General features: G+C 44.6%; 1 protein-coding gene across 2 annotated transcripts; it reads left to right on the top strand.

Annotated features, from left to right (window-relative positions):
- The first annotated feature begins 322 nt into the window (after nucleotides 1-322).
- On the top strand, nucleotides 323-11,242 carry LOC121546657 (tropomodulin-3). Of its 2 annotated transcripts, none has more exons than XM_045219020.1 (3): nucleotides 323-495; nucleotides 10,108-10,325; nucleotides 11,048-11,242. In XM_045219020.1, the coding sequence occupies exons 2-3, from the start codon at nucleotides 10,200-10,202 to the stop codon at nucleotides 11,225-11,227; spliced, it is 306 nt and encodes a 101-aa protein (XP_045074955.1). In that variant the 5' UTR covers nucleotides 323-495; nucleotides 10,108-10,199; the 3' UTR covers nucleotides 11,228-11,242. The 2 variants fall into 2 exon arrangements, with proteins under 2 accessions (XP_045074955.1, XP_045074954.1); XM_045219019.1 differs by having other exon boundaries at nucleotides 10,105-10,325.
- The last annotated feature ends 3,341 nt before the right edge of the window (nucleotides 11,243-14,583 follow it).

The raw sequence follows: 14,583 nt of genomic DNA, 5'->3' as shown, positions 1-14,583 counted from the left end.
ACTTCAAGGATCAGCTTACTCTCCCCAAATCCTAACCGTAACCATGAGGAGAGACGCAACAGACCTTAGATCAGTGTTTTCTAGGGAAACTTCATCTGTTAGTCTTATGATTATACCTCAGCGCTTACTGCTTGTCCCACATACCTTTGCTTGCGTTCTACATCGAAACTGCTGCTGATTGGTCATTTGCTTATCAGAGGTGGGCTGACTCTTAGATATGGAGAAAGTTCATTGGTCAGTGGTAGATTTCCTTTCAGTCTATTGGCTGAGTCGGCTTTCAGACCTAGAGACGCAGCCGAACATTGGGTACTGTGTCCAACGTCTCTCTTCCTGTGTTACCGCCCTTGGGGTTAGAAAGAAAGAGAGCATCAGTGAAGCCTTCGTATTCATTGGAACAGTACAGTAAGTAACTAGCTAGAGTCATTTGATAGGTAGCGCCTTCTGGAGTGAACTGAAGACGTGTGGACTGAATTTGCCCAGTCGCTGTAGTTTCAGGTGAGAATACATCGAGGTTACAAACTGTGAATCGTTTTGCTCGCTATCTAACGTTAGCTACAGCAATCGTGTGGCCGTCTCACAATTTCGCTAGCATATGATACGGTAGCCAGTTAGCTATCTGGCTATGCTAAGTTAGATAGCTAACAGACACTTCTTGCTTCTCGGTCTGCCAGTGAGAGACGCAAGCTTGCGGTTTGTGTGTTGGTGACATATTTTGTAACAACCTAATGATCCAATGCGGATGAATATGTGGTTAGCCAGCTAGTTATGGGATGATGTTGGACTCAGGGGAGGCAGTTCAGGGGCGTATTCCGTTACGGAAACCGTTTAAGAACTAAATGCAAGCAAACAGAGCAAAACGAATAGAAACTCTTGTTCTGTTTGCTTCCGTTTAAGGAACGTGTTGCAACAGAATTGGCGTAATGAATACGCCCCAGTTTACGTTTTCGTGCACTCTCTCCACTTATCTCCTGTGTCTTTGGTCTTAACTATGTCACCATTGCCCTCTTAGCTCTGTTCTTCCTCTCTAGCTAATCAGCTAGCTAGTTATATTGTCTGTGATCCACGAGCTTTACAGACAAATCATAATTTATTTGGGCGATATAGTCCGTAGCTACAGAATCAGAATGATATAGCTAACTAGCTAGCTTTTCAGTGAACGTTCATGTAGCAAACTAGTTAACTAAATCAATTGCCGATGTGCTTGTTATTATACTAGCTAGTGTTAATGTAGCCATTCATTTACCTACTAACGTTACAGCTTGTATGTTTTAGGGCATTGCCAAGTTAGTGCACATAAAAATAAATCTGAGTCCCATAGCATCGCTGCAGGACCTGTGGACCCCATTCCGTCAACTCCCTGTCGCAATGGGGCCGCGCCTGTCTGTCGTTGTCAGAACAACAAACCAATCTGTTTTGAAATCCTCTCCGCTAGCTGCACATCTGCCCAACTGTCAGGTTTTTACAGAGGTGACTCAGTTCAACGTGGGTCTTGCTCAGCTCAAATCGGCGTGGTTGTCAAGCATTTCAGACTGTTTACCATGCAAACAAGGTGTGTGTTAGCATGAGAGAGAGAGAAAGAAATAGAAATTGCGATTGTGTGTGCGGGCACTTTCATTGTTAGCTTGGGAGTAGCAGCAGAAACAATGCCTCCTGTCCTGTGTCACACCCCTGGTTTAGCAGCCCTCCATAAAAGGTGCTTATTTAGTAGCTTGTATCCTTATCTGCCACCTGAAAGACTTGTGTGGTCACAACACTGCTTTCTTCTGAATGAAGGGTGTGGCCCAAGCCTGCCTTAATAAGGAAACGTGCGAGTTAGCCCAGGTGTGAAGTTTCCTTTAGGCACAGATCTACAATCAGCATGCCCCCTCCAGACCCTGCTTTACCATTAAAGGGAAAAACACTAACTTCTGTCACTCCGCCCAGTCCTGGGGGACAGTTCTGTCACTCCGCCCAGTCCTGGGGAACAGTTCTGTCACTCCGCCCAGTCCTGGGGGACAGTTCTGTCTGTATAAAGACAGAGAGGTCATAGTTCCGTTCGAGAGAGATATGCCTTTTAGCAGACACTTTCATCCAAGCGAGGAAATGTAAGAACAGTGTGTGTGTCTCCTACATGAGGACAACAAAGGAGTTAGCAACAGCTGATCCAGAGCAGCAGCAGAGAAGGTTAACGGGCTCAGAGATGCCAACTCAGCATGTTGTGTGTGTGTGTGTGTGTGTGTGTGTGTGTGAATGAATATCACACTTAGCAGGTTTATCAGGTCTGATACTGCTAAGCCGGTTCTACTTCTGTCCGCTCCAACAGAGGGAGAAATCAGCCAGTAGCATGGTATGATGGTCATACTTCTACCATTCGGGTTGGGAAGGTGTGATTATTATTACACCAGATAGTGTTAGTGGGGGGAATTCTCTACCATGTTGTTTCTGTTCACTGCTGAGCGGAGGTTGGAGAGGACACTTAAATTCTATCACCATTACATAGCCTAGCCCATGAATACAAAGGTGCATGTGTGTGTAGAGCCTGCAGACTGTGGGGAGTGAGGGGATAGTGTGTTTGTGTCCAACCGGTGAGCTGTAGCAGACACGGAGCAGGAGGAGAGGAGAGGACAGACGAGGAGGGGAGGAGAGGACAGACGAGGAGGGGAGGAGAGGACAGACGAGGAGGGGGTGGAGAGGACAGACGAGGAGGGGGGGAGAGGACAGACGAGGAGGGGGTGGAGAGGACAGACGAGGAGGGGGTGGAGAGGACAGACGAGGAGGGGTGGAGAGGACAGCGAGGAGGGGTGGAGAGGACAGACGAGGAGGGGGTGGAGAGGACAGAGAGGAGGGGTGGAGAGGACAGACGAGGAGGGGTGGAGAGGACAGACGAGGAGGGTGGAGCGAAGGGGTGGAGAGGACAGAGAGGAGGGGTGGAGAGGACAGACGAGGAGGGGGTGGAGAGGACAGACGAGGAGGGGTGGAGAGGACAGACGAGGAGGGGTGGAGAGGACAGACGAGGAGGGGTGGAGAGGACAGACGAGGAGGGGTGGAGAGGACAGACGAGGAGGGGTGGAGAGGACAGACGAGGAGAGGACAGACGAGGAGGGGGGAGAGGACAGACGAGGAGGGGTGGAGAGGACAGACAGAGAAAGCTGTAGCTTTTTTTTAAGTACCAGTTTGTAACTCCTCCAACCCCACCTCCCTCAATCCACGTTTGTTGTTTTACCACAGCAGTGACTGCCCTGTCAGCATCTAATCCTTCCATTCCTCCTCTTTACATCAGTTCTCTCTCTCCCCCTTCTTGCCTCTCTCCTCCACTCCATCTGTTTTTCATCCTGCTCTGCCTATCCCCAGCCACTCTAGAAGGGAGTGTCCCACACCAGCAGAGGAGAGAAAAGAACAGAGCAGGACGGAGGGGGGAGGGAAAGAGGAGAACAGATGAGTGAAGGAGAAAACTCAGAGTGGAAAATAATACAGAAGAGGATGAGAGAGGGAGAGCGGGAGGAGAGAGGGAGAGAGGGAGGAGAGAAGGGGGGAGAGGGAGAGAAGGAATGAGGGAGGAGAGAGGGAGAGAAGGGATGAGGGAGGAGAGAGGGAGAGAAGGGATGAGGGAGGAGAGAGGGAGAGAAGGGATGAGGGAGGAGAGAGGAGAGAGGGAGAGGAGATAGGGAGAGGAGGGAGGAGAGAGAGAGAAGAGCTGAGATAGGGAGAGAGGGAGGAGAGAGAGGGAGAGAAGGGATGAGGGAGGAGAGAGGGAGAGAAGGGATGAGGGAGGAGATAGGGAGAGGAGGGAGGAGAGAGAGAGAAGAGCTGAGATAGGGAGAGAGGGAGGATAGAGAGAGGAGAGAGAGAGAGGGAGAGGAAAGAAAGAGGCAGGGTTTACATTAGTTTCCTCTTGAGTAGTGTAGCTAGAAGTAGAGGGAGAATATTAGGAAAGGGAGAGAAAGAATGGAGGAGGGGGGGAGGAAGAGCTTGGTTTATCATCCCCTAGGATAGTAAAGGTCGTTATCAATAAAACCTCACAATAAGGTGCAGAGCGTTCAATTTGGCTGCTGGGGGGGGTCAAGTAGACCACCAGCTCCGCTAAAACCATTGACAACGACGTGCCGTTTTCAAGGGATTGTTAAATAAATGTTAACTATTTGGTTGTAATATCATCACCTCTTGAAGAGTATAGTCAGAACTACAGACGTTTCCAATTATTCCACATTTAGCTCCATCTTCAGAGTTATACAGAAAGTAACTGCAGGCTTTTCATGATCAGTAAACATCTTTAGTAATCAACTTTACCAAGACGACAACTTGCCGATGTCAAGCTCTTTCCAAAAGCCTAATCTCTAATGAAGCAAGCTAAATGACATGTTTGCTTAGCTAGCTAAATGAATAGGCTACCCTCACGTATCTGAAAATACATGATCCATTGATGTTTACTGATCATGAAAAGCCTGCAGTTACTTGCTGTATAACTCTGATGGAGCTAAATGTGGAATAATCAGAAATGTGGAGTTCTGACTATACTCTTCAAGAGGTGATGATATTACAACCAAATAGTTAACATTTATTTAACAATCCCTTGAAAATGCAGTTGTCAATAGTTTTAGCGGAGCTGGTTGTCCCCTTGCCCCCCAGCAGGTAAATGGAACGCTCTGCACCGTATTGTGACTTCTTACATTTACATTTTAGTCATTTAGCAGACGCTCTTATCCAGAGCGACTTACAGGAGCAATTAGGGTTAAGTGCCTTGCTCAAGGGCACATCGACAGTTTTTTTTTACCTAGCCGGCTTGGGGATTAGAACCAGCGACCTTTCGGTTACTGGGCACAACACTCTTAACCACTAAGCTACCTGCCGCCCTTATTGGTAACGGCCTATAGTTGGATGATGTTCATAGTACAGAACTCTGTCTCTCTGTCCCTGGGGTTGTGTTCTAATGTAATAACCATTCTCCATTTCCTGCTCAACTTTAACATTACTCAACATCTCTGTCTCTGTGGAAAGGAAAGACTACTGTGTATGCAATGTTATTTTTGGACAGGTTGAAGCTAAAGCTAGTCATTTGATTGTTTCTTCTTCAATGGGGCTAGATTTAGATGCATGTACGCTTGTTTCAGTCTAGAGGGAGAAATAGGTCCAGTCTTTGTACAGCGACCTCTTTCTCCTGACCTTGTGGAAGACCCTGTAGATCTGGATAGTTTCTCCTGACCTTGTGTGTGTCCCTGTAGATCTGGATAGTTTCTCCTGACCTTGTGGAAGACCCTGTAGATCTGGATAGTTTCTCCTGACCTTGTGTGAGTCCCTGTAGATCTGGATAGTTTCTCCTGACCTTGTGGAAGACCCTGTAGATCTGGATAGTTTCTCCTGACCTTGTGTGAGTCCCTGTAGATCTGGATAGTTTCTCCTGACCTTGTGGAAGACCCTGTAGATCTGGATAGTTTCTCCTGACCTTGTGGAAGACCCTGTAGATCTGGATAGTTTCTCCTGACCTTGTGGAAGACCCTGTAGATCTGGATAGTTTCTCCTGACCTTGTGTGAGTCCCTGTAGATCTGGATAGTTTCTCCTGACCTTGTGGAAGACCCTGTAGATCTGGATAGTTTCTCCTGACCTTGTGTGAGTCCCTGTAGATCTGGATAGTTTCTCCTGACCTTGTGTGAGTCCCTGTAGATCTGGATAGTTTCTCCTGACCTTGTGTGAGTCCCTGTAGATCTGGATAGTTTCTCCTGACCTTGTGGAAGACCCTGTAGATCTGGATAGTTTCTCCTGACCTTGTGTGAGTCCCTGTAGATCTGGATAGTTTCTCCTGACCTTGTGTGAGTCCCTGTAGATCTGGATAGTTTCTCCTGACCTTGTGGAAGACCCTGTAGATCTGGATAGTTTCTCCTGACCTTGTGTGAGTCCCTGTAGATCTGGATAGTTTCTCCTGACCTTGTGTGAGTCCCTGTAGATCTGGATAGTTTCTCCTGACCTTGTGTGAGTCCCTGTAGATCTGGATAGTTTCTCCTGACCTTGTGTGAGTCCCTGTAGATCTGGATAGTTTCTCCTGACCTTGTGTGAGTCCCTGTAGATCTGGATAGTTTCTCCTGACCTTGTGTGAGTCCCTGTAGATCTGGATAGTTTCTCCTGACATTGTGTGAGTCCCTGTAGATCTGGATAGTTTCTCCTGACCTTGTGGAAGACCCTGTAGATCTGGATAGTTTCTCCTGACCTTGTGTGAGTCCCTGTAGATCTGGATAGTTTCTCCTGACCTTGTGTGAGTCCCTGTAGATCTGGATAGTTTCTCCTGACCTTGTGGAAGACCCTGTAGATCTGGATAGTTTCTCCTGACCTTGTGTGAGTCCCTGTAGATCTGGATAGTTTCTCCTGACCTTGTGGAAGACCCTGTAGATCTGGATAGTTTCTCCTGACCTTGTGGAAGACCCTGTAGATCTGGATAGTTTCTCCTGACCTTGTGGAAGACCCTGTAGATCTGGATAGTTTCTCCTGACCTTGTGGAAGACCCTGTAGATCTGGATAGTTTCTCCTGACCTTGTGTGAGTCCCTGTAGATCTGGATAGTTTCTCCTGACCTTGTGGAAGACCCTGTAGATCTGGATAGTTTCTCCTGACCTTGTGGAAGACCCTGTAGATCTGGATAGTTTCTCCTGACCTTGTGGAAGACCCTGTAGATCTGGATAGTTTCTCCTGACCTTGTGGAAGACCCTGTAGATCTGGATAGTTTCTCCTGACCTTGTGTGAGACCCTGTAGATCTGGATAGTTTCTCCTGACCTTGTGGAAGACCCTGTAGATCTGGATAGTTTCTCCTGACCTTGTGGAAGACCCTGTAGATCTGGATAGTCACCTGTGTTTACTGCAGAAACTGAGGTGAGCATGACTTTGCATACAGCCAGCTCATATGACTTTATCCCTCAAAGGTGTTCCGCTCCTATGACTTTATCCCTCAAAGGTGTGTGTCGTGTTTGTTTAGTTTTGTGTGTGTGGGGGGTGCGAGTAGTGGTGTGTGTGGGGGGTCCGAGTAGTGTAGTGTTGTGTGTGTGTGTGTGCTGTACATCTATAACTAGAGGCTGGTTGTACTATGTTCTGGTGTTACTATTGGCTCTGAGACATCTGCTGTTGTCTAGGAGGATTAGTAGAGCCCGGAGAAGGAGAAAGGCATCAATCAGACTCTACTAATGGATCCTCTCAGTGTCCTGTCCTCCCAGACCCTTACCGTCATTACCTCCCTTCCATGCTCCATTACTCCTGTCTGGACTGACTACTCAACCTAATCACCTGGAGGGTCCTGGAGGAGACAGAAGAACAGCCATTAGTACGGGTTGTATAACCTGCGAGAGGTTAAGTGTGACGGTGGTGTTGACTAAACAGAGAAAGTAGGTAGCTGACGTAAGAGCCGAGATGACATTGTGGGAAGAGAATGACGTGTGTGTATAGATTAGTCTATAGGTTCAGGGGTCTCCAGTCAGACCTCACTGCCCACTCTGCCTTCCAGTCACAGCTAAGTTAACCAAGAGGTTAAACGCCAGGGAGTTTAACACACATTGTGAGTATACATTTGGAAAGCATTAGTCTAGATGATGATGGATTTGTCTGTGTGTGTATTTGGCTCTACAATGGCGGAAACGGTTTTCTAGAAAGCTGGCGGTCGTTCCAACGGGGAACTGAAACAAATGGTTATTATCCCACAGATAAACTGGCTGCATCTAGTTTGCTTTTACTATCATGGATGTTTAACTCCTGGCCCTGGCTTGAATTGTGAAAAGGTTTAGGGCTTAGTTAGGCCTACGATAGATTGAACACAGCCTATAACCTATTAGAATAGGCTACATCATCTTGAACTTATTCAGTCATGTTATTTCTGAGTAGGGTGTTCTACCTGGTCTGGTATAAACATCAGGCTGTGGACTGGACTAGGACCTGACCCGCTTTATTCCTGTCTTCATAAACCTGATTTGGATCATCAATAGCCAGCAATGGATGCTATCAACATTACTATCATCATGAATGCTGACATTTCATCTGCTCTCATTCACTTTCCATCAGGGCTGAATGAGCCTGTTATTTCCCTGTTAGCCCTATGCTATAGAGCCCCACAGTGGAGGTGTCATAATTCCCATAAAACCTAGCGGTCAAACAGGGAAATATTTCCAATTGTTTTTCCACCATTCATTTTTCCCATAGGGGATTTAAGAAATTAAAATAAGGGCTGTCTTAAGTGTAGACTTAGCCTGGCGTAGTGTTTTGATAACCATGTAAATCTCTCTCGGACAAGGTGACTTTTATCAATATATTAGTCTCTATTTAATCTCAGATTCGAAAATGCTAATTAGCATCAACATAGACATCATGCAAGACTACAAATCCCTGCAAGGTCCTGCACGTCATCTCTAGCTCACACCTTTGCTAACGTATTGTGTCAATTAAAAACTTTCACAAGACAGTTTACAGAACTGTCCGTTTAAAGACATTTAGCCTATTTATTCATTACTACGTTTAGCTAACATTAGATAGTTAATCCAGAGATTCTTACCTTTGCCTTGATTCAGCAGTCTCCTCCACATCATCATGGCATTTGTAGTTCTTTATGAAAGCCACATTAGCAGCTAATTAGCATTTCATTTTTGGGAGGTAAATACAGGTGAATATATTGATAAAAAAATACCAGCTGCGCAGAGGCGCACAAGATTGAACTTCACTCAACTTTACTAGAGTTTCGCCCCGTTAGTTTACACCAGTGTTTCCCAACTCCGGTCCTCCAGTATCCCCGACAGAACACATTGTTGTTGTAGCGCCAGACAAACACACCTGATTCAACTTGTCAAGGGCTTGATGATTAGTTGACAAGTTGAATCAGGTGTGCTTGACCGGGGCCACAACAGAACATATGTACTGTTGGAGATACTGGGGGACCGGAGTTGGGGAACACTGCTTTACACTATCAATGTTTCCTTTACTGTGGGAATTCTGATCTAATCAACATATTAGTCCCTCTCAATGCAACAAACCAAAACAAATCTAACTATGCAAGACGGTTAGTGATTTTGTTTTAGGCAGAGCACATCGGAGGAGGATTCTATTGTATTGACAGGCACGAAACGGTTCGGGAGTAGATGAGCTTGTTTTGAGATGTTATCACACACAGAGCAGCACATTTTGTTGATATTCTTTGCTAGTTAGTGAGTTATTATTAGCCCAGTTATAGCAATGGGGGAGTGATTGCCTCCTACAAGAGCAAAAAAGGTGTAGCCATCTTTGGAAAGTGAGTCAGTTAAAGAGCTTTTTATGTCTTAAAGGGGCAGTGTTGTATTTTGAGACAGGCTTGAATAAGCAGCCAATAGGCAGAGGGTGCCATACATTTTTGGTATGGGAATAATATGGAATATAAAGTAGTTTCTTGCATCAAACAACACAATACAACAATTTCAGTCACTTATATTAAAAATGTTTCATGTTATTTTGATTTTTTTAAATCTAATGGAATGTAGGAATACATTGAACACCACACATTGGCTGCTACTATAGGCTGTATCGTAGAATTGCTATTTCCTTGAGAAAGTGTTATGATGGTAGGCCACTCTGATAGGCCTACATCATCATCACATGGCCTACTTGTACACTGTCTGTAACTGTAACTTAAAGCTGGTAAAGTCTCAGTGTTCGCAGTCAAGTTTCCGCTCAGCAGACCTGAAATTTGCTCAGTGCCCCCCAAAAATTTAGGGAACACTGGAACTAACTCCTCCTTAGAACAGGCCCTGAGTCAGCACAGCACCATAGAACCCATGAGAACCCTTTGGAAGCCATGAGAACCCTTTGGAAGCCACGAGAACCCGTTGGAAGCCATGAGAACCTGTTGGAAGCCACGAGAACCCGTTGGAAGCGTTCAGGGCTCAACCCACCCAGTTTATGTGATGTTTAAGACCTACTTTGATCCCACTAACTCAAATGTTACCATCTTTTCTCCCCCCCACTGTCTCTCTCTCTCTCTCTCTCTCTCTCTCTCTCTCTCTCTCTCTCTCTCTCTCTCTGTCTGTCTGTCTGTCTGTCTGTCTGTCTGTTTCTGTCTGTGTGTCTGTCTCTGTGTCTGTCTGTCTGTCTGTGTGTGTCTCTCTCTGTCTCCATCCCCTCTGTCTCTCTAGCAGGTTACCTGCCCCTAGGCGCGACACTTGGACCCAGAGGAACACAGACAGACATCCCGGTCCCCAGTCTGCAGTAGGTGTAGCAGAGAGAGAGCATGGCGCTGTCGTTTAAGAAAGACTTGGAGAAGTACAAGGAGATTGACGAGGATGAGATCCTTAACAACCTGTCAGAGCAGGAACTCAAACAACTGGAGACCGCTCTGGAGGAGATGGACCCAGAGGTATGGAGGGGCGGGGTCTCTCTGCGTCTGTGTCTTCCTTGGGTTTACTCCTTGTTAGCTAGACAGACATCTCATTCTTATCAACGTTTAACCTCCAACTCAACTCTCGCAATCCTCAACTCTCAATGTTGTGAAATCTAAGGGAGAGGGAAAGAGAGCGTGTGTGTGTATTTGTGTGTTGATTCTGCAGACAGTCTGCCAAGTGTTTGTATGTTTATTTGCTAGCGGAATGGAGCAGAATGGAGCAGAATAGAGCGGAATGGAGCAGAATGGAGCAGAATGGAGCGGAATGGAGCGGAATGGAGCAGAATAGAGCAGAATGGAGCAGAATGGAGCAGAATGGAGCAGAATGGAGCAGAGCAGAGTAGAGTAGAGTAGGATAATGAACCCCCCCCAGAGCCAGAGTGAGACCAATAGCCCTTTTTAAACACTATTGTAGTGATATTACACAATACAAACTGACAGAAGTATTGGGAAATGTGGGAATAGGCCTATTTCAAGACACGTTAAGTCTAAAGTAGAGAGCATCTTAAACATTCTTCTTGTCTTTCACTTATAGACAGCATGAGTGAGATGAATCAACTAACTAGGTGACCATAGGAACACAACACATCACCGAATGTAGCCCTAATGTTTTTAAACATGGCACATGAATTCTCCAATCACCAATTGATCAATCAGTCAATAAACCCGTGTATCCACCCCTCCGTGTCTCCCCCCAGAATGCATTGCTGCCAGCGTCGATGCGTCAGAAGGACCACACAGTGAAAGCAGCCACCGGCCCCTACAGCAGAGAGAAACTCCTCAGTTATCTGGAGAAGGAGGCTCTGGAGTATAAAGACAGAGATGACGTAGTGTCATTCACTGGAGAGAGGAAAGGTATGGTACCTGGTGTGTGTTGAGACGGTCTACAGTGTCTCCCCTACAATTTATCTCAGCAGCTGTGGCAAAAGTAGCTGGGGGAGGGGGGTCCGGGGGCATGCTACCCCGGTGGGGATTTTTTTTTTAGGAGAACGACTGTGAGAAATGATATTCTACTCCCAAATGCATGATATCATCTGAAATATATCTGCACTGTAGAGAGATGATGAGGAGCATGCGGTGGCTGTGCGCTTGTGGCTCTCATTCGCGCCACTGCTCGCTCTGTTTGCTACAAATATACTTTATAACTCGTCACTCGGATCTTAAAGGGATAGTGCGCGATTTTGGCAATTGAACTCATGGATACCATTTTTATGTCTGTTATTGGTGCTATCGCTAGTTAACAATTGCCCTAAAGCTAGTTATAGCAACTTCCTTCAATCAGCACGCAGAGACATAAAAATGGTATCCATTAGTTAATCTGACTCTGGGTAAGTAGAAAATAAGCTTAATTGCCAAAATTAATAATAATACAAAAAAATATATTTTGGGGGGGAGTGGCTGCGGGGCGCCGCTGCTAAATTAATATAGGGGAAACTCTGGGTGTGTGTGTGTATGTGTTGAAGTAGTGTGTGTGTTTGTGCACATTTTCTACACTGCTGGTGAGTAGTGTCATGTCACTACTATTTATATTCTGTCCATACTGTCTATACACACCATTATTTATATGTTTATTTACTCTGACATTGCTCGTTCTGATATTGCTTTCGTTTTTACGTTTTGTATTATGTGTGTATTGCTAGGTATTATTACTGTACTGTTGGAGCTAGAAACACAATCATTACTGTACTGTTGGAGCTAGAAACACAATCATTACTGCACTGTTGGAGCTAGAAACACAATCATTACTGTACTGTTGGAGCTAGAAACACAATCATTACTGCACTGTTGGAGCTAGAAACACAATCATTACTGCACTGTTGGAGCTAGAAACACAATCATTACTGCACTGTTGGAGCTAGAAACACAATCATTACTGTACTGTTGGAGTTAGAAACACAATCATTACTGTACTGTTGGAGCTAGAAACACAATCATTACTGCACTGTTGGAGTTAGAAACACAATCATTACTGCACTGTTGGAGTTAGAAACACAATCATTACTGTACTGTTGGAGTTAGAAACACAATCATTACTGCACTGTTGGAGTTAGAAACACAATAATTACTGTACTGTTGGAGCTAGAAACACAATCATTACTGTACTGTTGGAGCTAGAAACACAATCATTACTGCACTGTTGGAGTTAGAAACACAATCATTACTGCACTGTTGGAGTTAGAAACACAATAATTACTGTACTGTTGGAGCTAGAAACACAATCATTACTGTACTGTTGGAGCTAGAAACACAATAATTACTGTACTGTTGGAGCTAGAAACACAATTACTGTACTGTTGGAGCTAGAAACACAATCATTACTGTACTGTTGGAGCTAGAAACACAATCATTACTGTACTGTTTGAGCTAGAAACACAATCATTACTGTACTGTTGGAGCTAGAAACACAATCATTACTGTACTGTTGGAGCTAGAAACACAATCATTACTGTACTGTTGGAGCTAGAAACACAATCATTACTGTACTGTTGGAGCTAGAAACACAATCATTACTGTACTGTTGGAGCTAGAAACACAATCATTACTGCACTGTTGGAGCTAGAAACACAATCATTACTGCACTGTTGGAGCTAGAAACACAATCATTACTGTACTGTTGGAGCTAGAAACACAATCATTACTGTACTGTTGGAGCTAGAAACACAATCATTACTGTACTGTTGGAGCTAGAAACACAATCATTACTGTACTGTTGGAGCTAGAAACACAATCATTACTGTACTGTTGGAGCTAGAAACACAATCATTACTGTACTGTTGGAGCTAGAAACACAATCATTACTGTACTGTTGGAGTTAGAAACACAATCATTACTGCACTGTTGGAGCTAGAAACACAATCATTACTGTACTGTTGGAGCTAGAAACACAATCATTACTGTACTGTTGGAGTTAGAAACACAATCATTACTGCACTGTTGGAGTTAGAAACACAATCATTACTGCACTGTTGGAGCTAGAAACACAATAATTACTGTACTGTTGGAGTTAGAAACACAATCATTACTGCACTGTTGGAGCTAGAAACACAATCATTACTGTACTGTTGGAGCTAGAAACACAATAATTACTGCACTGTTGGAGCTAGAAACACAATCATTACTGTACTGTTGGAGCTAGAAACACAATCATTACTGTACTGTTGGAGCTAGAAACACAATCATTACTGCACTGTTGGAGCTAGAAACACAATCATTACTGTACTGTTGGAGCTAGAAACACAATCATTACTGTACTGTTGGAGCTAGAAACACAATCATTACTGCACTGTTGGAGCTAGAAACACAATCATTACTGTACTGTTGGAGCTAGAAACACAATCATTACTGCACTGTTGGAGTTAGAAACACAATCATTACTGCACTGTTGGAGCTAGAAACACAATCATTACTGTACTGTTGGAGCTAGAAACACAATCATTACTGTACTGTTGGAGCTAGAAACACAATCATTACTGTACTGTTGGAGCTAGAAACACAATCATTACTGTACTGTTGGAGCTAGAAACACAATCATTACTGTACTGTTGGAGCTAGAAACACAAGCATTACTGCACTGTTGGAGCTAGAAACACAATCATTACTGTACTGTTGGAGCTAGAAACACAATCATTACTGCACTGTTGGAGCTAGAAACACAAGCATTTCACTGCACCTGCGATAACATCTGCAAATCTGTGTACGCGACCAATGAACTTTGATTTGATGTAAATGCGTCATAATGCAGAAACCTCCATGTTCTAACTCTCTAAATACATGACTCTGCTGTGTCCTACACTGGGTAACTGTAGATGTTGGTAATGTTTAGATGTTGTGGGTAACCATAGATGTTGGCAATGTTTAGATGTTGTGGGTAACATAGATGTTGGCAATGTTTAGATGTTATGAGAGATGTTGGCGATGTTTAGATGTTGTGGGTAACCATAGATGTGGGCAATGTTTAGATGTTGTGGGTAACCATAGATGTTGGCAATGTTTAGATGTTGTGGGTAACATATATGTTGGCAATGTTTAGATGTTATGAGAGATGTTGGCAATGTTTAGATGTTGTGGGTAACCATAGATGTGGGCAATGTTTAGATGTTGTGGGTAACCATAGATGTTGTGGGTAATGTTTAGATGTTGTGGGTAATGTTTATATGTTGTGGGTAACCACAGATGTTGTGGGTAATGTTTCGACGTTGTGGGTAATGTTTCGACGTTGTGGGTAATGTTTCGA

The sequence above is a fragment of the Coregonus clupeaformis genome, unplaced genomic scaffold, assembly GCF_020615455.1.
Source record: "Coregonus clupeaformis isolate EN_2021a unplaced genomic scaffold, ASM2061545v1 scaf1985, whole genome shotgun sequence".
In the NCBI taxonomy this organism is placed as follows: Eukaryota; Metazoa; Chordata; class Actinopteri; order Salmoniformes; family Salmonidae; genus Coregonus; species Coregonus clupeaformis.
This window is presented reverse-complemented; position numbering and strand designations above follow the sequence as displayed.